Source organism: Lynx canadensis, chromosome X (genome assembly GCF_007474595.2).
Source record: "Lynx canadensis isolate LIC74 chromosome X, mLynCan4.pri.v2, whole genome shotgun sequence".
Lineage (NCBI taxonomy): Eukaryota > Metazoa > Chordata > Mammalia > Carnivora > Felidae > Lynx > Lynx canadensis.
The window spans coordinates 831,584-856,356 of NC_044321.2; the positions used below are offsets into that span (position 1 = coordinate 831,584).

A 24,773-nucleotide genomic window follows, 5' to 3' on the forward strand; every position below is an offset into this window, starting at 1 on the left:
ATTAAAATGGCCTTTGCCATCCTTTGCCAAGGATGCTGGAGGGAAGGTTGGAGACAAACAAGCCAAGCAGCCTGCAGCCACTTGGATTCAGATCTACGGCCCCAGGGAGGAGAGGCCAAGCCAGGGGTTGAATAGGGATGGTCTGCTTTAACCAGGGCCCTTTCTGAGACCAGACTGCCCAGATATTTGCACCTTCTCAATAGGCAGCCTCAGTGTAAGGCAGACAGGTCTTTGAAGAGAGGAGGTGTGTTTTTCCCCTCTGGGGCCTCGATTCTACATGCGAAGGAGCATTGGACATATTGCAGGATTTTGTGTTTGAAAAGCAAGATAGGTAGCCGTCCAGGGTGTGTCGGGAGCTGTGTTCAAAGCATCCAGTCTGGAAACAGTGCTTGTATGGTCAGGTGGACGGAGACCAAGGGGGACCCTGCGGAACACCTTTGCCTCTGTTTCTATGCACGTTAATACGAGTACACAATTCAGAGGCATTTAGCACGTTCGCCACATTGTGCAGCCATCACGCCCATCTGGTTCCAGAACATTCTCATTCCCCCAAAAGGAGACCCCATGCTTTACTCCCTCCCCCGGCCCCTATAACCACTAATCTTTCTGTGTCTATGGATTTAAGTATGTTAAGACGTTTTTGAGGCTGGTTCTTGGTGTGTGCATTAATATTTCCTTTTTCATGGTCAAATAATATTTCCGTGTAGGGATGTATGCTAATGCATTTTTCTTTTTTAACTACCATTCAGGCTCAACGTGGGGCTTGATCTCACGCCCCTGAGATCAAGAGTCTCATGCTCCGCCCACAGAGTCAGCCAGGCACCCACTAATGCTTTTTTATCATTTATTTATTTTTTAAAAGTGTACTTATTTTTTTTAATATGAAACTTATTGTCAAATCGGTTTCCATACAACAGCCAGTGCTCCCCCAACAGGTGCCCTCCTCAACGCCTATCACCCACCCTCCCCTGCCCTCCCTCCCACCCCCCACCAGCCCTCAGTTTATAGTCAGCTTTTAAGTCTCTTATGTTTTGGCTCCCTCCCTCTCTAACTTTTCTTTTTTTCCCCTTCCCCATGGTCTTCTGGTAAGTTTCTTAGGATCCACATAAGAGTGAAAACATATGGTATCTGTCTTTCCCTGTAGGACTTATTTCACTTAGCATCACACTCTCCAGTTCCATCCACGTTGCTACAAATGGCCATATTTTATGAAAAGATGCTCAATGTCAGTCCTCATCAGGGAAATACAAATCAAAACCACACTGAGATATCACCTCACGCCAGTCAGAGGGGCTAAAATGAACAAACCAGGAGACTATAGATGCTGGAGAGGATGCGGAGAAACAGGAACCCTCTTGCACTGTTGGTGGGAATGCAAACTGGTGCAGCCACTCTGGAAAACAGTGTGGAGGTTCCTCACAAAATTGAAAACAGGTCTACCCTATGACCCAGCAATAGCACTGCTAGGAATTGACCCAAGGGATACAGGAGTGCCGATGCACAGGGGCACTTGTACCCCAATGTTTATAGCACTACTTTCAACAATAGCCAAACTATGGAAAGAGCCTAAATGTCCATCAACTGACGAATGGATAAAGAAGATGTGGTTTATAGATACAATGGAATACTACTTGTCAATGAGAAAGAATGTACTTATTTTGAGAGAGAAATAGAGCATGAACAGGACAGGAGCAGAGAGAGGGACAAAGAGAGAATCTCAAGCAACCCATGGGCTGTCAGCACAGAGCCCGATGCAGGACTCAAACTCACGAACCATGAGATCATGACCTGAGCCAAAGTCGAGAGCTGGAGGCTTAACCGACTGAGCCCCGCAGGTGCCCCAGGAATGCATTTTTAATGCGCCCGCACTATCCTAAAATGAAATCATAGATACTTACCCCCATAGTCAAACTGAATGATAGCCATGCCGTGTCCACATAATACAATTTATAATAAAGTGATAGGCGTTGGAACATGTCAGTGCTTGGAGACGATGAAGCAGGAAGATGCTTGCATGTGGGACCCCCAGTGAAGGTGTCGGCCTCAAAACAGAGGCTGCCCCAGGCATGCTGTGTTCTCACTCAAATGCCAGCAGCTGCAACCTGAATTTCTGCACAAGTTGAACGATGCAACCAAGGGCGAACTTGGATTAATGCAGTGGTTGCTTGGCTGGAAAATGCAACGACGGCATTTATGTGTCAACAGAGCATTTGGTTCTAGACGCGGGTTAGTTACACAGAATGTTCACCTGCATCTGGGCCAGACGTTGAGAAGGCAGGTGGGCGTGGGGACATTCTACATGAGGTGGCCCTGTCTTGTGCCTTACAACACATCTACCTTGCTGGCATCCTCCTGCTAAATGCGAGGGGGAGATTTGTTTTTTCAATGTGCTCTTCTCTGTGTTTCCATGAACCGTGTGGAAAACAGCCAGAATGGAAAACCACTGGGCCACGGGGAAGGGAAGCCAACAACTCATCAGGTGTAGGTGACTTGGACCCAACTCACGACAGTGGTATTACTCACACAGTATTACTCACTTCTGCAGCCTGAATCCCCGTGTACAGCCAACCTCTTGCGAGGGCAATGACCATAAAAAGACTCATTGAGCAAAACAGGACACTCTGCCCAAGTCATAGTAAATAGACATCTCCCAATGTAAGTGTCGATCAAAGCACCGTGCCCTACACATTAAGTATGTACTTAAGGTATACCTCAATAAAGTCAGAAGAATAAAATGAATACCCCCCCTAAAAAAAGGCCCTCGTAGTTACCATGCTCTGATTTTCTCTAGGATGTTTTCCATGAAAACCCAGTTGGCCACACTTAGCACCGTGGTAGACCAGTTGTACCCCACGGTCTTCTTTGAGGGACAATGTAAGTGGGTCTCGGGTGACTTAGAGCAAACAAAGTTTTTAAGGCACTGCTGGACCCATGACAGTAAAATTATTTTTAAATCTACACGTCTGGGAAAATTTAAACACACGCTTGAGTAACCCACGGGCTAAAGAGGAAAACAAGGAGACAGGAATGGCAGACCGTATCTGTGAGACATAAACCAAGTCAGAGGGAGAAATGAGGGACACAGAAGCCTAGATGTCCAGAAAGCAAAAAATAAATGGCATTCGTCAAGTCAGGAAGTCGGACGATACATCCCAGAAAGAAGGCAAAGAGTTGTAAAGAGAAGCAAAGGAAGAAATTAGACACCTGGTGTAACCAAAAATGATAGATTAGCAACTAAACGCACACACTGGTAGAGCTCTATTCCTGAACAGGAGAACGCACTTCATTGGTTAAGAATCTCAGAGCCAGAGATTACTACACGCACACATTCACGCACTGTCCCTTCAGGGCACATGCTGGAAACCAGGAGGGACTTAAGTCTGGGATTGTGTTTGTGCTTTTAAAGCTTTTGGTAAACAAGCAAAAGATGTAGACCCAATGCCTAGGATACCGGTACCCAGATGACAAAACATACAGCTGCCACTACAATTCCTTGAACAACACGGTGTGAACTGTGCAGGTCCACTGAGATGCGGATTTTTTCCAATGAATACAGCACAGTCCTGTAAATGTATTTTCTCTTCCTATGATTTTCTTTTTCTTTTTTTTTAAATTTTTTCTTAATGTTTGTTTATTTTTGAGACAGAGAGAGACAGAGCATGAACGGGGGAGGGTCAGAGAGAGAGGGAGACACAGAATCTGAAGCAGGCTCCAGGCTCTGAGCGGTCAGCACAGAGCCCGACGCGGGGCTCGAACTCACGGACCGTGAGATCATGACCTGAGCCGAAGTCGAACGCTTAACCGACTGAGCCACCCAGGCACCCCTCTTCCTATGATTTTCTTAATCGCACTTTATTTTCTGTACTGATCTCATTGTAAGAACACGGTGTATAATACACAGAGCATTCAAAATGTGTGTTAGTTGACTATTTATGTTATCGGTCAGACTTCCGGTCCACAGTAGGCTCTTAGCAGTTAAGTTGTTGGGGGGTTAAGAGTTACATGTGGATTTTTGAGTGCATAGAGGCTGGGCAGCCCTAACCCCTTGTGGTTCAAGGGTCAAGTGTGATTTCTCCACTTGAATGGCAAATCAAATCCAGACTTTGGATGCAAAGACACGGGTGGCATACATTTATTCCTGAACTTGTCTTAAGCAGACTGCATACATGGGTCGTGTTGTCCTCTCAGCAAAGCTGGGTGCAGACAGGGTGGGTGTCAGCATCATCATTCAGTAGACGATGCATCACAGAGACCCAAAGCCTTAATGATGGCACCCAATGCAAGACTTCATGCTTCCCAAAGCTCCGATCCAATGGAAATGAGCATGGAATGCCCTCCCTGACCCATAGGCCAATCCAAGAAGCTTCCCCCCAATCCCGCCTCCTTCCTTGGAGGGAGCCCAGTGCACCTTCTCTGGTTGTGTTTCCTAATAGCCAAGATGAGAGGTACCCATGCCACCTGTTCATGGTACAGACATCCTCAATATCCAGTTGGCATCTAGACAGAGCCTTTGTACTACACGGACCAGCCTTTGGTCACGTGAGTGAGCTTGTGTTTCCTCAGAACCTGGCTTGTAGCAATGACTGACTGACTGACTGACTGACTGACTGACTGACTAAGTGACTGAACACATGAATGAATGATGGGGTCCCTCCCACTGCTGAACCCAAACAGAGCTCATTGTTGCTACACCGAGGGAAGAAAAGAACGTCTTTAACGAGAAGACAAACACACATCATGAGCCCAACTACCGAATCGAGTCTTGCCCGCGGATGGAAAGTCGTCACCCCGGAGGGTGCACGGAGACCCTGTCCACTCCCCTAACGTGAGCCACAGGCTCAAACCCAGGACCTCCAGTGCCTGCGAAGCCATGGATTCTGCTTTACTCACCCAGAGATCCGCACGATTTCTCCAGCTTCTGGGAAATGTCTCCGAGGAATTTTATGATCCGGTGTCGAGGGAACAAGCTACCTTCTCCAGAACTATGTTGTTGTTTTCTTCCCTCTCTCTCCCAGGGAGGAAAAGAAACATAAGGGCTGTCACGTAACAAGGAGGAGGAATCTGAGGCCAGGGTCCTACAACGTACAAATTGTTTGTGAAGCGCGTCTTCTCAGCTTGGGGACTGTGGCATCTGTCAAATCCCGGCGTGTGTGCTATCTCAGTGGTGGAAGATGTCGGCTTGGCCAGGAGCCATCCCGAGCCTCGAGTCAGAAAGTACCTTTGTGATCATGGACACGGTCGTTGGCATTTGTGTACAATGGCCTCAAGCTGTAATAGGTTCTCTGATGACATATACATGCTCCAACGTTGGCACCTTCCAGAACTCAAGATTCTGTTTTGTGGTGCAAATTCCCGGCTGTTCAGAACACTAGATGAGCCACAGCTCGCTCTTGGTTTAATCAAGGAAGGGATTCTAGTTCTAAAAGACATTAGTCCGGAGTCTAGGGTTTCAGTAGGATATCTGAGCGCGTGCCGATACCCAGGGCTGGAAGCTGTAATTCAAATGTGCCTGGCTCAGGGGCGCGGGGGCGGTCCTTGAACTTGGCAGATCAAGAAGATGCCTTCAGAAGCTCTACACAAATGCTGATTTATCCAGAGGAATTGCTTCTGCAATTCTGTTGAAATTGGAGATGACCAGCAATCCTTTTCAGAGGCTCCCCCAGGGGGCAACCAAAACCCACGAGCCTTAGTGGATCTTCAGAAACATCTTCAGCATCTTTGTTGAGAAGGAGGTCTCTGTAGGGTTTACCATCTTGGCCACGAAAACACAAAGAACTCACCCCGGGCATTCTCACGTCTCCCAAACCAGAGCAAAGACATTCCTTTGCATTTTATTAAGTTCCCATTAAAGGACGCTCCATTCCCGAAGGAGAACGCCTCATGGCGCCAGTCCATCCACCCTGAACATCCAAGCAGCGAACTATAAAGCACCTGTCCCCGTGTCCAGTGTGAACCCCACACTGGAAGAGCTGCGGGCTGTGGTTCCAAAGAATGCATGTGCCCGGAGTTGACATCGGGTTTGAGTCTTTGATGAGATTCTGTCAACTGAGGGAATGGAGAGTGAGATGACCAGCCTGCGGTCACTGGTCTGGAAATGCCACCTGCAGTCCAGAGGCACACACACAGTGTCCTTTCTATTGCATTTCCAACGGCTAGTTTGTCGTTGTTAGAATTTGAAGACATCTTCAGACGGAGGACTGAGCCATCCTTGCCCGACTGGGGGTGAGGATGAGCCCTAAAGTCAAGGATCCTGCCCAGTAGAGTGCGTGAGATATTCGGAAGCGTCGGGAACTGTATGAGGTCCTATCAATTTCCGTCAGATTCTATCAGGTTCCAAATTCCTATCAATTGGTTGGTGGCTTGGAAGCATAGGACTTCACCTTCCCCCAGCTCTGGAGACCCAGGCGGGGCAGGGCTCTTGAGACCCAGGCGGGGCAGGGTCACGTTCCCTCCAGAGGCTCCCGGGGAAGATCCTTCTGGCCTCTTCCACCTTCTGGGGGCTCCAGGAGTCCCTGTGTGTGGCTGCGTCTCTCCAATCTCTGCCCCCATCGTCACATGACCTCTTCCTCGTTTGTCATGAAATCTGTCTGTACTTATTTCAGAAGAGGAAACTTGGGATCACGTTGGGTCTGCCTCGAGAAGCCAAGATGATCTGCTTGTCCTAATTCCCTCCCAAAGGTTACCTTTCCAAGTAGCATCACATTCACAGGTTCTGGGAGGGTAGCACGTGCAGGTATCTTTTGAACCGGATCGTACTTCACCTCCTAGAGAGACCGACTGGACACAACCCCAACGACCTTAGACATTCTGTTAGGGACACAACCCATGGGGACACAACCCATGGCAAGAGCTCTCCAGACCCCTCTCTTCCTCCCCATCCTACAGATCTCTATGGGAAGTGCCGTCCAGGACCCTGTCCGCCCACCTGTTCTACGGAATCCCTGACTGGCATTGGTCATATCCACATGACGATGGGCTTGAGTTCATGTCAGCAGACCTACGGGCGGAAGGGGGCACCTGGGGCCGGGTCATTGTCAAAGTGTGGAGTAGACCATGGGTTTCCACCTCAACCTGGACCCAACAGACTGAGGAAGGCTCATGTCTCTCTGTCTTGGGGACCCAGGAGTCCAAGCTGAGTGTCCAGAATAGTGGGTGCGTGGGAGAACAAAGGACTCATGGGACCCAGAAACCTCTGGAGACCCAACGCTTCATGCTCGTGTCCAAGTGCCTGTGTCACTTGGAACGTGTCTCCTCAAACCTACTCCCTGCCGTGTGTTACTCAAGAAACATGGAGCACTTGGCTTAGGCAGCATTTAATGGTTCCTGGCACTTGGGAGAAACTTGCCACACAATTTATGGCTCACGGCCACTTGGAGGCCACACTCAGTATTTCTTTTGTTCCCCGATTTCCCGCAAAGGCAGGACAGCAGACAGGAGACGTTGGGGACAGAGCCCTGAAGGCAACAGCTGTGGAAAAGGCAGACACGGGGATCGGTCACAGACCTGCGTTTGCCGGGCCGAGGCGAGGTCTTCCCAATGTGGCCGTTACCCCAAGAGGGTGTCTTGGGTCACGTCAGGGATGCTGGTCATCTGGCAACTTGTGGCCCACAGTTGTCTCTGGAGATCTTGGTCGTATGTGACCGTCAGAGACTTGGTCTCTTTCTCATTGTAAAAGTAGCGGCCGCCGATTCCTTCCAGGTCCGGGGTGACCGCTGCGTAGACGGAGGTCCAGGCTCCCTCATCTGGGGTCTGCCGGGAGAGGGAAGGCCAGGACGCGTCAGCTTTGGGAGCACAGGGCACGGGATTCTTGGGGCCCCCACAGACGCGAGTTTCCAGCGGGGGCGGGGGGGGGGGGGGGGGGGCAGCGTTCCTGGGCAACGGTCATCGCGTAGGGGGACAGCAAAGTGCAAAGAGAAGCTGGGAACGCAGACAAGACACGTGAGGGCTGAGCCCTGCGTCTGGCGCACCGCGGCAACGTCACAACGTGGGCACGGTCCGTGGGGCGGGGGACCCAAGAGGACCTCAGGACACTGCAAATGGTGGTGACCCCAGGACCCTCGGGGCTGTGATTCTGCGCCCAGAAGCCAGCAGAACGTCCCCTGAGCTGCTTACGACAGGCTGAGCGCTTCGGGGAGGGGGGGGGGCTTATGTTGCTTAATAAACTTGCGGAAATCCGCCCGCCCCAGCCCCTCAACCCTTCTCACGGGCCCCGTCGGTCTACACAGCCGACCCCGGAACAACACGCGTCCGCTGCGAGGCGGATGCTTTTCGGGAAATGCCACATAGTCTTGGAAATGCGTTTTCTCTGCCTAATGAGTCTCTGGACCGCATTCTCCTTCTCTGGCCTCCCCTGTCGTCAGAACACAGCGCAAAGCACACACAACGTGCCCAACGCGGTCAACCCGTTTACGGGACCTGCGAGCCTGCTCGTCCGAGGGAGGCCTCCGGGCCTCACAAGGTGGACGTGCGTCTTCATCTGCACGGGGTGGGCCTTCCCACGCACGCGCACACACTCCCACGTGCACACCCCCCCCACGGACACGCACACACTCCCACGGACACGCACACAGACTCTCACGTGCACACACACCCCCCACGGACACGCACACACTCCCACGCACGCGCACACACTCCCACGTGCACACCCCCCCCCACGGACACGCACACACTCCCACACACACACACTCCCATACACACACTCACACGTGCACACACCCCCCCACGGACACGCACACACTCCCACGTGCACACCCCCCCCCCACGGACACGCACACACTCCCACAGACACACACAGACTCCCACGTGCACACACCCCCCCCCCACGGACACGCACACACTCCCACGCACGCGCACACACTCCCACGTGCACACCCCCCCCACGGACACGCACACACTCCCACGCATGCGCACACAGTCCCATGTGCGCACACCCCCCCCCACGCACGCAGACACACTCCCACGTGCACACATCCCCCCACAGACACGCACACACTCCCCGCCACACACACACTCCCATACACACACTCCCACGTGCACACCCCCCCCACGGATACGCACACACTCCCACACACACACACACACACACACACACTCCCATACACAGACTCCCACGTGCACACACCCCCCCCACGGACACGCACACACTCCCACGCACGCGCACACACTCCCACCTGAACACACACCCCCACAGATACACACACACTCCCATGTGCGCACACCCCCCCACGCACGCGGACACACTCCCACGTGCACACATCCCCCCACAGACACGCACACACTCCCATAGGCACACACTCCCATACACACACACACACTCCCACGCACGCGCACGCACTCCCACATGCACACCGCCCCCCCACAGACACACACTCCCATGGACACGCACACACACTCCCATGCGCACACCCCCCCACGGACACGCACACACTCCCACGGACACGCACACACACTCCCATGTGTGCACACACACCCCCCACGGACACGCACACACTCCCACAGACACACACAGACTCCCACGTGCACACCCCCCCACGGACACGCACACACTCCCACGCACGCGCACACACTCCCACGTGCACACCCCCCCCACGGACACGCACACACTCCCACGCATGCGCACACAGTCCCATGTGCGCACACCCCCCCCCACGCACGCGGACACACTCCCACACACACACACACACACACTCCCATACACAGACTCCCACGTGCACACACCCCCCCCACGGACACGCACACACTCCCACGCACGCGCACACACTCCCACCTGAACACACACCCCCACAGATACACACACACTCCCATGTGCGCACACCCCCCCACGCACGCGGACACACTCCCACGTGCACACATCCCCCCACAGACACGCACACACTCCCATAGGCACACACTCCCATAGACACACACACACACTCCCATGCACACACTCCCACGCACGCGCACGCACTCCCACATGCACACCGCCCCCCCACAGACACACACACACTCCCATGGACACGCACACACACTCCCATGCGCACACCCCCCCACGGACACGCACACACTCCCACGGACACGCACACACACTCCCATGTGTGCACACACACCCCCCACGGACACGCACACACTCCCACACACACACACAGACTCCCACGTGCACACACACCCCCCCACGGACACGCACACACTCCCACGCACGCGCACACACTCCCACGTGCACACACTCCCCCCACGGACACGCACACACTCCCACATGCACACCACCTCCCACGGACACGCACACACTCCCACACACGCGCACACACTCCCACGTGCACACACCCCCCCCCACGGACACGCACACACTCCCACAGACACACACAGACTCCCACGTGCACACACCCCCCCCACGGACACGCACACACTCCCACGCACGCGCACACACTCCCACGTGAACACACACCCCCACAGATACACACACACTCCCACGCATGCGCACACAGTCCCATGTGCGCACACCCCCCCACACACGCGGACACACTCCCACGTGCACACATCCCCCCACACACTCCCATAGGCACACACTCCCATAGACACACACATACACTCCCATGCACACACTCCCACGCACACGCACGCACTCCCACATGCACACCGCCCCCCCACAGACACACACACACTCCCATGGACACGCACACACACTCCCATGCGCACACGCCCCCACGGACACGCACACACTCCCACGGACACGCACACACACTCCCATGTGCGCACACACACCCCCCACGGACACGCACACACTCCCACGCACGCGCACACACTCCCACGTGCGCACCCCCCCACAGATACGCACACACTCCCATAGACACACACACACTCCCACAGACACACACACACACACACTCCCACATGTGCAAACACACTCCCACATGCGCACACACCCCCATGAGCACACACACACTCCCACGCACGTGTACACACTCCCACAGACACACACACTCCCATGGACACACTCCCACGCATGCGCACACACTTGCATGCACGCATATACTCCCACGTGCACACAAACATTCCCACAGACGCACACACACACTCCCATCTGTGCAAACACTCCCATAGACACACACACTCCCACATGTGCACACCCCCACAGACACACACACTCGCATGCACGTGCACACACTCCCATGGACACACACACTACCATGCACACACTCCCACGAACAGACACACAATCCCAGGGGTACAAACACACTCCCACAGACACACACACACTCCCACGTGAACACACACACTCCCATGCATGCACCCTCACATGCACGCACACACACACACTCCACGCACACACACATTTCCATGTACGCACACACACACTTCCATGTGCACATACACTCTCATAAACACACACTCTCCCATGTACACACACACACTCCCGTAGACACACACACTCCCAGAGGCACACACAACCATACACACACACACACACTCGCATGCACACACACTCCCATGCGCACACACACAACTCTATACACACTCATACTCACACGCATGTACACACATTTGTATGCACATACATTCGCAGGCACGCAAGTCATGTACAGACATATTTACCTGCACACGCATATGTTCTCGCACACATGTATTCATATGTATTTTCACATGTACACACAGGCACTCCCACTCCCACACATACCTTCACACACACAGTCACACGTACATACTCATGCACACACCTATGCTCATGTGGACAGTCATGTACCCACATGCACACATCCATTCCCACGCACACACACACATACTCCGATACAGACACATAAGCTCATATTTACACACCCGCGCACACATCTATACACACATACACTCCCATGCACATGCACACAGTCACCCAAGCCATCCCCGGGCAGCCAGCTCTGCTGACACACGAAGGGGCAAGGAAAAGAGCAGTGTCTTGGCTAGAATGCATCTTGTGAAGAATTAATCACATCCACTTACCCAAGTATCATGGCTTAAATACATGATAGATGCTAGGCTTAAAAAAGCAACCGCTGATCATTTGTCGAACATTTTAAAGCCTTGGGCTCATAATGAAGACGGAAATGAGATTTCATTTGTATTCTTTAATTCCTAAACGTTTTGACAGCTCATGAAATAGATGGTTTTATTCATTTATACCTCATTATATCTCATATCACATCCTAATCATCACCCATCAGAGCAATTATAGGTCATGTCCGCGTGAGACGGGGGGTGTCATGATAAGTGTGGAGACGCACGTGTGTGTACAAGTACACACACACATACACACATGTGCTTACAGGCACACACATGCTCACATGCACACACACTCACCTGCACGTACTCATCCATGTGCACACACACATGTGCTCACACATGGTCACATGCACACACATATACTCATACATGCATACACTCGCTTGTGCACACACTTGCTCACATGCACACTCACTTGGGCCCACACATGCCCACGTGCTCACACATGGCCACAGGCACACACTCACATATGCACACACATGCTCACATGCACACACATGGCCACATGCACACACACATGCACACACTCACATGTGCGCACACACGTGCTCACACATGGCCACATGCACACACACATGCACACACTCACGTGCGCACACATGCTCACATGCACACACGTGCTCACACATGGCCACAGGCACACACACATACACATGCACACACTCACATGTGCACACACATGGCCACATGCACACACATATACTCATACATGCATACACTCACTTGTGCACACACTTGCTCACATGCACACTCGTGCACACACATGCCCACATGCACACACATGCTCATACATGGCCACAGGCACACACACACATGCACACACTCACATGTGCACACACATGCTCACATGTACACAGTGCTCACACATGGCCACATGCACACACATACATGCACACACTTGTGCACACACATGTTCACACATGCACACACACATATACACTCGTGTTCACGTGGGCACACACGTATTCAGGCACATGCACACACACTAGCCCACACGCACACACACGTGCTCACCCACAAGCTCGCATGCCGTCACACACCTAATTTTAACCTTTCGGGATTTACCTGCACGCCCTGGAGGATGAGAACACACCCAAGAGCCTCAGGACCTGGGTTCAAATTCCTGCCTCACCACCTGTTCCCTGCGAGACCTTCGCCAAACCAACCACCCTCCCAGGACCCTTTCCTCACCTGGAAAACGGAAATTATACAACTAGCTCTTCCACACGAGTATCAGGGGAAATGCGCGACGCCTTGCGAGTGAAAGGCTTTTGGCAAAAGTAGAAACATGGCTGCAAGTGATACACAAGAACCACAAGGGAGACGACTTCTGAGCCCGAGGGGGCTCGTAGAGCGGGAAACGCCACGGGCAGGGGGACGGCCAGCACAGCCGAGTAACCAGGGGGAGCGTCCCCCGGGCCCAGCTCCAGCCTCTGTCTGGGCAGCAGCCTTCCTGCTGAGCTGGCCACAAGCCTCAGGCCAGCTGATCTGCGCCCCCCAAAACTCATATGGTGAAGCCCTCGCCGTCGGCCCCCAAAATGTGTTTGATTTGGAGGTGGGTCTTTAAACGGGGGATTGTGGTAGAATGAGTCGTTAGGATGGGCCTGATCCCAAGGGGATGGGGTCCTTCTAAGAAGACAGGATGAGCAGACAGACAGACAGGACAGAGGAGGAACAAGCCTCTGCCCCTTCCTGGACCTCACACACCGCCTCGGCCCTGCCTGATCTCAGACCCCCAAACTCAGCCCCGCCGGGATCTCAGACCACAGGCCTCAGCCCTGCTGGGATTTCAGACCCCCAGCCTCATCCCTGCCTGGACCTCAGACTCCCAGCCTCAGCCTTCCATGCATCTCTGACTTTCAGCCTCGGCCCTGCCTGGATCTCAGACCCCCAAACTCAGCCCTGCCTGGATCTCAGACCACAGGCCTCAGCCCGGCTGGGATTTCAGACCCCCAGCCTCATCCCTGCCTGGACCTCAGACTCCCAGCCTCAGCCTTCCATGCATCTCTGACTTTCAGCCTCGGCCCTGCCTGGATCTCAGACCCCCAAACTCAGCCCCGCCTGGATCTCAGACCACAGGCCTCAGCCCGGCTGGGATTTCAGACCCCCAGCCTCATCCCTGCCTGGACCTCAGACTCCCAGCCTCAGCCTTCCATGCATCTCTGACTTTCAGCCTCGGCCCTGCCTGGATCTCAGACCCCCAAACTCAGCCTCACCTGCATCTCAGACCACAGGCCTCAGCCCTGCCTGGGTCTCAGACCCCCAGGTTCAACCCTGCATGGACCTCAGACCTCCAGCCTTCGCCCTGCCTGGACGTCAGACTCCCAGCCTCAGCCCTGCCTGGATCTCAGACCCCCAGCCTCAGCCCTCCTTGGATCTCAGACTCCCAGCCTTGGCCCTGCTTGGAATTGAGACCCCCGACCTTAGCCCTGCCTGGATCTCAAACCCCCAGGCTCAGCCCTGCCTGGATCACAGACTCCCATCCTTGGGACCCTCCTGGACCTCTGACACCCAGCCTCAGCCCTGCCTGGACCTCAGATCCCAGCCTCCCCCCTGCCTGGATCTCAGATTCCCAGCCTCGGCCCTGCTTGTATCTCAGACTCCCATACTCAGTCTTACCTGGATCTCAGAACCCAAACCTCAGCCCTGCCTTGATCTCAGAACCCAAATCTCAGCCCTGCCTGGATCTCAGACTCCCATCCTTGACCCTGCCTGGACCTGACTCCCAGAGTCACCCCTGCCTGGACCTCAGACCCCTGGCCTCGGGCCTGCCTGGACCTCAGACTACCAGCCTCAGCCCTGCCTGGATCTCAGGCCCCCACCTCAGCCCTGCCTGGATCTCAGGCTCCCAGCCTCGGCCCTGCCTGGATCTCAGACCCCCAACCTCAGCCCTGCCTGGATCTCAGACTCCCAGCCTCGACCCTGCCTGGATCTCAGACCCCGAGACTCAGCCCCTCCTGGATCTCAGACCCCCATCCTCAGCCCCAACTGGAGCTCAGACCCCTAGCCTCAGCCCTGCCTGGATCTCAGACTCCCAGCCTCATCCCTGCCTAGATCTCAGCCTCCTGGCCTCCAACCCTGAGTGGATCTCAGACTCTTGGCCTCGGCCCTGCCTGGATCACAGACCCTCAAATTCAACCCTGCCTGGATCTCAGCATCCCGGACTCAGCCCTGCTTGGATCACAGATTCTTGGCCTCGGCCCTGCCTGGATCTCAGACCCCCAACCTCAGCCCTCCCTGGATCTCAGACTCCCATCCTCGGCCCTGCCTGGATCTCCGAGGGAGACAATGAATGTGAGTTGTTTAGGACACCCAGTCCGTGGTGCTTAGTTGTGGCAGCCTGGGGAACCCTAATTCAACTCAGTAGATGATTTTTCCTCTCCGCCTTGGAACGTTCCCTGCGGAAGGCTCTAGGAACAGCTGGCCCGGCAGGTGTCTCCTATCTCAGGAAGGAGCTGTGTGCACCCACCTTTTCCAAGGAACAGGTGGTTATACCTTCACTCATTTGCTACATGACGAGTCCGGGGCAGGACATGGTCAGATTCGGCCCCACGGACCTCAGAGTAGGAAGGAAGACTGGTATCGGCAGAAACTTCTCGGCCATGTGGCGTCCCCGTTTGGACCGAATGCGCACGTCCCCCCAGACCCTTACGGGAAAGCCCCAACCCTCAACGGGACGGTATCAGCAGGTGGAGTCTTTCGCAAGTGATCAGGGTGCAATGAGGTCGGGGTGGGATCAGTGCTCTTCCCGGAAGAGGACTTTGCCACCTGAGCGAACGCACACATGCCCCAACCCCAAGCTCTACATTTGAAAGATGCCGTGGTCTAGGTGATGAGAAGACCACGGAGACGAGGGGAGGTTTGTCCTGAATCTCTTTGAGCTAGAACCCTGCACACCCCAGCGGCAAGGGTAGGCACAGCTGGTGTCGCCTCCCCTCCGCGCTCACGTCTCCGCTTTGCTTCTCTCTGGTTTGCGCTCTTATTTCCTGTGCCTGTGGCTCACGGTGGAGCGATCCGCCATTGGCTGGGCACCAGGCTGTAGCCTGGATGCCCCAGGGAGCCACCACGTCTGAACCTTGACAAGGGAAGCCCACGTGGGTCGACTGTTAATGGGGCCAGCAGAATAAAGCCCTCCCGCTCTTGGCGATCCCTTGCACTGGGATCCTCCCTCGCCAACTCAACTTTTCCTGTGGTGGACGCCATGTTGGGAAGAAGGCAAGGTCAAAAGGCTTCCTCTCCTATGACCTCTACGACCCGTACCTGGAGGGTAAAGACGTAGGTGATATTTCATGACCCATAAGCTCAAGCTAGGGGATGTTCATCCCCAGGGACCAGCGTTGTTAATCCTTTCTTCTTCTTGCCCGGGATCACTCTTTGGCTCATTCAGTCATGGAACTCACGTCCTAGACAAGTTCAGCCCCAACCAGGATGGGTAAATGAGGCAGACCCTCCTTAGCTTAATTCGCCAAAGAACCATCGATACGATGGGATCCAGGTACACAACTGTGTTCAAACCGACTGGCGGCTCAGGTCCGTGATCATACACATCACGGAGGCAGATCGGGAAGGACCTAATTAAGACGAATATGCGGAAAGCCCCACATCACCTGCATTCTGTCTCTGGCCTCAAGCAACACCAAGGACAGATGACCACCATCAAATCCCCCAGCAAAATCTGATTACCTGCCCTCGTGCAGTTGTAGTGGAGATGAGCTGCTTTCTGGCTCACTCCCAGAATGATGAAGTGTGTTGTTTCCTGGGCAGTCTGTGCTGAAAAAATCAGTCACCTTCTGCATAGATAAGAAGGTTCTCTAAACAATGCTTCCTCCGGCATAAATAACATACCCCATTTTATCTACAGCTTGTAAAAAAAAAAAAAAAAAAAAAAGAAGATAATCCTTAAAGACTTGGAAGATGTCTAAAATGTGAAACCAAACCCAAGAGTGAAATGTGTTGCTTTTATCAGGGGCAGGGGGGTCGCTGGGGAACCAGACGCCCGCTGGGAGACCAGGGAAGAGGGCTCTGTGTATTTATAGTTAAAGGTTTTCTCTGCGTGAAGCCACGGATGGAACTGGAAACTACGGACTGTTTCAGTGCGATTCAGTACAGCAAATGTCTGTTAAATGCTCACCAATATTTTGTTGGCTCTCGGGGCAGAGAAAAGCTATTTTGAAAACAACCCCCACCACCCTGTAGCTTACAAGAGGCCGGGGCTGTGGGGTCGACGGTTGGGCACAGATGCCTGAAAAAATAATAGCAAAATAAGGATGGAATTTAAAGCGTGCTAAATACAACCGCAGGGAAACATGAATGCCTTATAATCACATAATTATAGAGGGCTTTACAGTTTTGGAAATGCTTTCACACATATTCGGTTAGCGATTTTCACAACAATCTTTTCAGATGTTATTATCCAGAATTAACAAATTACCCAAACGAGGGGCATTGTGGGTGGTGGGGGTGGGGGAGGGTCAGGGTGGGGTCGTGCTGAATGCCCACGTCTTGGTTTTTCCATAGACCCCAACCCTCTCCCTCTTGGTCCTGAATCTGCCTCCCCGTCCCCCATGCCTACGGTTCATTTCTCACCTCCTTTCATGTCTTCGTCTGTGGAATGAAAACCTGACTCTCCTCTGAGCCAGAGACGCACATTCATGGCAGCCCAGTTGGTACATGGGGAACCAGAGACCCTACTTAACCCCCTCAAGGTCAAGGGGGTTTCTTGGACTGGAATCACCATTACTCTCACTTTCCTAAGTCAGCAACCCTGGAATTATCATTGAGTCTTTCCTCTTTCCTATGCCAGAGTCAACCAGTCAAGATGTCTTGACCTTCCTCTCTCCCTCTCGAGCACATCCAGTGCCCCCTGCACCAATGCAATGGCCTCTAAGTGGATGGCTCTGATCTCACCTCATCACTGACGTTCCCCAACTGGCATCCAGAGCTAACATCCTAAGGTGCCCATTGGCTTGTAGCACATGGTAAGCTTGTCTCCCGGACAAGCTTTGGGATGGGGCTGGGAACAGCTGCTCTTGGGAGAACTGAGACAAAGGGCAGCTCAGTTCCTTTCTCGGTCTTGAGTTCAGATGGCAGACACAGTGGAGACAGGTGTGGTGTCCGTTTGACCACCCGCCATCTTGACCCACTTTCTGCATCACACATAGCTCCAGCATTGTTCATCCTCCTTGGACCCTGGCCCAGTCTTCAACCCACCTTCCAAGGCTCCAAGCCCAGTCAAGCTTTCGCCTGCTACCCCCAACACTAGGGTAGACCACTGCCACCAGATTTCTCCTTTTGGCACTCATGAGAATGCTTGGAGTCCAACCAAGGGATAGCTAGTTGAGTTCCCATCACCCTGGTGCGACTATGGGAACTGCCCACCCCAATGCCCCCATGAGCACTCTTGATCGCTCCATGCCTGGAAGGTTGCCTGAGATGTCCTCAGTCTGTCTGAATGGACATCCTGCACTGACTCCCAGCTCCACACCTCCTGGGGGGATCCCATCTGGTTTGATGTAATCAGGATATACCTGAGAGGCGGGTCTTGTCCACCTGCTCTACAGGGGAAGGAGCTGAAGCCAACACACTTGGCAAAGACACAAGAGAACGGTCTTCAGAGCTGAGACCCAAGGGAGGTGAAACTTCCAGGAGTTTATCCCAAACTTGGTGGCTTAGTACAGCACAGATCTATTGTCTCAAAATTCTACAAGGTTACAAGTGTAAAGCGTATCTCAGCGCGCCAAAATCCGAGGGTCGGCAGGGGCTGCCTTCTTCCAGGGGAGAGTCTGCCTCCTTGTCACTTCTTTCTCCAAGTCTGACCCACCCTCCTCTCCCTTACGAGGACCCCTGTGATGGCGCTGGGCTCTCCTGGATCGTCTGAGATATCCTACCACAGGTTAATTCCACGACGGAAGAGGAATGGCGGTAGGTCCCTACAGCACGACAGAAGGTCAACTGAAGGTCGCGATCACAGTGTGCTTGAGTCTTGTTGAACGAGGGGGGAAGGATGGCTGGACGTGTGCCCTTGAGTTGATTAATGCAACCTGCCATCCTCCCGACACATCCATCAAAAAGGAATCAAGTGACCCAATGACCGGCTGATCCAAATGCATGTTAAAGAGAACCAGCCGTCACCAGTCGTACACGCTGCGGTGACGTGGCCACATCCTACACTGTCAATTTGTTTCATTTGAATAGGAGTCCCACCTACTGTGGGGAGACCCACAACCAGACCTGGGATTGCTTGAAACAAGCCCCACACAGGGGTCCAGAGGCGCCCGGCACCGAGGACCGTGCCTCCTCACGGTCCCCACACCTGGCGGATGCGTTTCCTGGGTCTCACGACCGCGGAACAGCTTCATCTGCACTCACACGGAGCCTGGGAAAGTAGAGACCGACAGAGTCGTGCCAGCCTCCTGCTTCCTCTCAAGGAACTGCGCCACGCGTCCCCGGGGCGCTCCCAGCCGGGTCTGGGGCAGGCCGAATGAGGCTGCTCTCTTGGCGTGAGACAATGTTTCCAAGTCCCTTTGCCGGAGGAAGTAGACACCCGATGATGAGTCGGTAGGAAGGCAGATGCAAAAGGAAGGGCGGTAATGAAGCCCTCAAGGGAGCTGTGGGGTGCAGCTGGTTCACGAGAGGCGCTCGGATGAGACCAGGGGCACGCGTGGCGGGCAGGCCTCGAGAAGCGCTCCCCTGGCCGTCCTCATTAATTCCGACACTTGTCGACACCCACAACCCTCGAAGGGACCAAGCTGTCAACGCTGACTCAGGGCGAGGGAGGAATCCTCAAGAAAGCGATCCGCGTTAAAGAGAACGTTGAGAGCCGAGTTGGAACCATCCGTGTGAAAATCTGCAAACCCACAGAGCTTGCAAAGGCCAATATTTTCATCAGGACGTTAGTATCTCAACTTGACAGAGAGAGCACCGGCGGGGGATTTGTGGTTCTGGGGTAAACATCAGTACAGAAGTCCCCAGCGAACTGCCTGCGGAATGGGATCGTCTGGTGTGGGGGACATGAATGGTCAACGACGGGCAGAATCATTCTAGAAACCGGGGGCCCTCCACTCTAGGATCCACGTGATCCCAATAAGGGACTTGAGGGAAACAAAAGCAAAGACACATTCATCTCCCTAGATCCCAGTCAACCAGATTCCCAGTTTTCTGGAAAGTGCCAGATATTAAATATTGCTGGTTTCATGGGCCATCTGGTCTCTGCTATAACTACTCAGCTCTGCTGTTGAAACACAAAAAACACGTAAATGAACAAGTGTGTGTGTGTGTGTGTGAATAAAACTTTACTGGCAAAACCACGCGGCCACTGAAAATAGCAAATAAGACATGACCTGGCAATATCATCTATTAGCTAATTGCCTAGAGAGTAGGTAAGAGCATTTTCAAGAGAGGCACAAAGAAGGGGCGGGGATGGGATTATATTCGCACCTTAAGTCCTCATCTGGCTTCACAAAGGGAAGACTGAAAATCCATTAAAAACAAGACGTCAGCCACAGAATCAACAAAGGTGCAAAGGCCGGAGGCATTCTCAGCCCTTGAACCACGTTTGTGTAAAACTGTCCTTGAAAGCCCATGGAATTCTCCGGAACATGCAGACGGGAGAACCTTCTAGAACCTTCTCAGGCCAGAGCCCACGGTGTTCCCTAGAGAGACTGGGACAGAAACAGCACTGGAGATGCACGGTTGATGCTCTACGGGAACGTCGTTGGAAACCGCAAAGAACGAGAAACAACCCAGATGTTCCTGACCAAGAGGATAGATCTAAGATTTCAAACACTTAATATGGACTTATTAACTGTGGGTTAAATTGGGTCCTGGCCCCCAAAACACATCTGGAGGTCCTGGCTCCCAGTAGGGTGAAGGGTACGTTACTTGAAAACAGAGTCGTTGCCAATGTGACGAAGGGAAGGGTCTGAGATGAGCCCATCCTAGATCACGATGGCCCTGAATCCGATGACAGGTGTCCTCATAGGAGAGGCAAGAGGAGAGACACAGACACAGAGAAGAAGCCCCGTGAAGACAGAGACAGACACGGGAGCGACGTGGCCACGAGCCCAGGGACGCCTGGAGCCCCAGAAGCTGGAAGAGGCAGGAAGGACCCTTCCCTGGAGCCTCAGGAGGGAGAACAGCCCGGGCCCCCTGGATCTCAGTGGCTCTGCCCCCCCTGGATGTCACTGGCCCTGTGCTCCTGGATCTCTGTGGTCCTGCCTCTCCTGGATCTCAGTGGCCCTGCCCTGCCTGGATCTCAGCGGCCCTGCCCTGCCTGGATCTCAGCGGCCCTGCCCTGCCTGGATCTCAGCGGCCCTTCCCTACCTGGATCTCAGCGGCCCTTCCCTACCTGGATCTCAGTGGCCCTTCCCTGCCTGGATCTCAGTGGCCCTGCCCTGCCTGGGTCTCAGTGGTCCTGCCCCTCCTGGGTCTCAGTGGCCCTGCCCCTCCTGGATCTCAGTGGCCCTTCCCTACCTGGATCTCAGTGGCCCTTCCCTGCCTGGGTCTCAGTGGCCCTGCCCTGCCTGGATCTCAGCAGCCCTGCCCCTCCTGGATCTAAGTGGCCCTGCCCTGCCTAGATCTCAGTGTTCCTGCCCCTCCTGGATCTCAGCGGCCCTGCCCTGCCTGGATCTCAGTGGCCCTGCCATGCCTGGGTCTCAGCGGCCCTGCCCCTCCTGGATCTCAGGGGTCCTGCTCTGCCTGGATCTCAGCGGCCCTGCCCTGCCTGGGTCTCAGCGGTCCTGCCCCTCCTGGATCTCAGGGGTCCTGCCCCTCCTGGATCTCAGTGGTCCTGCCCTGCCTGGATCTCAGTGGTCCTGCCCCTCCTGGGTCTCAGTGGCCCTGTCCTGCCTGGATCTCACTGGTCCTGCCTGGATCTCAGTGGTCCTGCCTGGATCTCACTGGTCCTGCCTGGATCTCAGAGGTCCTGTCCCCACTGGGTATCAGACTTCTGGCCTCCAGAGCTGGGACAGGATAAATTTCTGTGGTTCTTGCCATCCCGTCTGTGGTCATTTGTTTTCGCTCCCCCAGGAAACTGATGTACTGAGAAAAAAAAAATCACATATTATTCTACTTCCCTAGGGATCAAAGAAAGCAAAGTTAAATTTCAGAGACACACGTGTGTGAGAGGCTGATAACAAGACAAAGTCGATGCCCTGTGTGGGACGGGGGTTAGATTTTGCAGGTGCATTTTGGGGAAACCGTGGGCACTTTTTCTTTGATTTTTATTTATTTTTGACAGAGAGAGAGAGAGGGAGAGAGAGAGAGAGAGAGACAGAGCATGAGCAGGGGAGGGGCAAAGAGAGAGGGAGACACAGAATCGGAAGCAGGCTCCAGGCTCAGACCTGTCAGCGCAGAGCCTGATGCAGGGGTTGAACTCACAGACTGTGAGATCATGACCTGAGCCCAGTCGGAGGCTCAACCGACTGAGCCCCCCAGGTGCAGCCCGTTCGCACTATTTCTAGTGACATCTCTTCACCCCTGAAACGTGAAGACATCACAAGACAAGTACGGGTATTTACCGAGAACTAATGAAGCACCCGTGCAAGGCGTTAGGATCCTGGTCTCGGCAGGTCCAAGATGCGGGGTTCCGGGGCTCCCCCATGAGCAGCAAGCGATTCTCAGACACCAACCCCTCGGCTCTGACACGTCCACTCTGAGGCACCTGGATGTGGCCTCAGATGCCACAGGGTAGGACTGTCCCCGACCCCCCACCTTCAGCTGCCAATCGCAAATTCAGGTTGTCATCCCTGCAGTGGAGTGACCTGTGCGTAGACTGGAGGTTCCTCCAAAGCCTCCTCGGTTCCCTCAACCCACCAGAGGGGCTCGCAGGGGCGCGGGGGGGAACATCTCACTGCCTAGCTCACCGGGTGATCATAAGAGGCGTAGGTCCAATCTGACTGTAACTGCAGCCACCGTCCCCTCCCCCTCCCCCTCCCCCGGAGGTCAGGGGGGCGGGGCGGAAAGTGCCAAGCCTCTCTTCTGGTTCCCCTGGTAACCAGCCCCCAAAGACTGGGGCTTCCCAAAGGTCCCCTCATCCGCATAACAAAAGACACCCCTCTGGCTCTCCCAGCCGGAAATTCCAAGGGTTTTAGGAGCTCCTGGCCAGACCCAGGCGGGAGACCAGAGATTTTTATTATAAATCACAAAGTCAACAGCATCGGGAAGGGAAAGACAACTTACTCTTGGGACAACAAAGGTCACAGTGTGAAATCTCAACGCCTTCCCCCACAAATCAAGTCACACATCCCTCCCAATTAGCTTGCTCTGACGGCCATCGTATCCTATCCTGTCCTATCTTAGTCTCCTCTTGTCTTATCCTATTTTATGCGACCTTATTGCATCCCAGTTCTCCTGGGCTCTAGTCTACCGTAAAAATCTGCCAACAGCCCAAACCTAGAAAGACGGGACCACTGGGTAAGTAAACAGATATGTCCTCACCGTCCGTTGTGTTTTCTTCAAATCACAGGTAACCTAAAAGCTGATGTGGAAAGAAACACACAGGGAGGGAAGGGACAGAGCAGGAGAGTGACTTCGGATCAGACACAGGGGTGTGGGCAGGGGTGTAGGAAACCTGAGCCTTCCCCTCCAGGATCAGTGGAGAACGGTCGGCGTTGGGACCCACGGGGTGGGGGCGGGGACGGTGATCAGTAGGCAAGACTCCCTTCAAACGCCTTCCAGACTGATGGAGGAACGCGTCCCAACAAGACAAAAGGCAACGAGGGGATGGGGGGTGGGGGGTGGGGGATGGGGATCTCTAAACACGACTTTAGCACAGAAACCGGGAAACTTGGATACAGCTGGCCGTCACCCCACTGGGGGCAACAGGGACTGGGAGGGACGAACATCCAAACAGAGGCGCTGGGGGGTCCCACGGGTGGGATTCGGGCTCAGGCGTTGCAACCTGTGCGACTTCGCGGTGGCAACGCGGAGGCAGCCTGCGCCCTCCTGGTAAGGACGCTGAGGGACGCAGAGTGACAAAGCTCCCCAGAGACTCCGGTGTGGAGAGCACCCCCACATCCCGGAAGCAGGGGGGAAGGCGGGCCCCGAAACGCACACGCAGCCACTCTGGGAAGCGGGGGCCAAGACCGCGCCCTGCCGACGCCCTTCCGGGACGCAAGGGTCGCCAGGGACGCCGGAAGCAGCGGCCAGACAAAGAAACGACGTTCTGAAATCAACCAGACTTTGACTCAGAAACGCGTGCGCGAATCCTGTCGTCTGCCCCAAACCTGCCGTCTGCCCCGTAGACGAACACCAGCGGCGATTTGACTGCACGCGCGGGCGGCTCCCACCGTTGACTGCTGTTGACCCGACGGGGGCACCCGGCCGCGCGTAAGTGGCCCCGAGGTGGCCGCCCCGGGGCCGCGGACGGCAGGGCCGACAACCGCCAGGCGAGCGTCGCAGGCTTACCTTGAACGCCCACCAGCCGAGCATCTTCTGGATGAGACGCGTGCCCCAGAAGACGTGTCTGTACAGGTCCGTGTCGACCACCCCCGGGTCGGCCACGTTGGCGGTCACGGGGCTCCCCTGGGCGGCCAGCAGTCTCTGCAGGTGGTAGGTGAACAGGACGAGCGCCAGCTTGCTTTGGGCGTAGGCCCCGTGGGGCGAGTAGCAGCGGCTGCAGGGGCAAAGCGGGACACGGGTCACACGGTGACGCACCTGTCGCCTGTCCGGTCCCTCACCTGCCCTGTCCCTCACCTGTCCGGTCCCTCACCTGTCTGGATCCCGCACCTGTCCCATCCCGCACCTGTCTGGTCTCTCACCTGTCT

At 54.6% G+C, this 24,773-nt stretch overlaps 1 protein-coding gene across 1 annotated transcript; it reads right to left on the reverse strand.

The window, feature by feature from the left end:
* Window positions 1-4,116: 4,116 nt before the first annotated feature.
* Window positions 4,117-24,744, reverse strand: DHRSX (dehydrogenase/reductase X-linked). Its single transcript, XM_030306147.1, has 3 exons — window positions 24,719-24,744; window positions 24,415-24,670; window positions 4,117-7,749 (listed from the first exon to the last, which is right to left on the reverse strand). Exons 1-3 carry the CDS (start codon window positions 24,742-24,744, stop codon window positions 7,546-7,548), a joined length of 486 nt encoding a protein of 161 aa, XP_030162007.1. The 3' UTR covers window positions 4,117-7,545.
* Window positions 24,745-24,773: the final 29 nt, after the last annotated feature.

Bases quoted from the DNA above. Each gene is read 5' to 3' on its own strand.
- DHRSX (XM_030306147.1), bottom strand. From the start codon at position 24,744: ATGGGACAGGTGCGGGATCCAGACAG. The intron at 24,671-24,718 runs GTGAGGGACCGG...GGGACCGGACAG, and splicing joins CAGGTGCGGGATCCAGACAG to GCGACAGGTGCGTCACCGTG. The intron at 7,750-24,414 runs GTAAGCCTGCGA...CTCTCCCGGCAG, and splicing joins TCGGCTGGTGGGCGTTCAAG to ACCCCAGATGAGGGAGCCTG.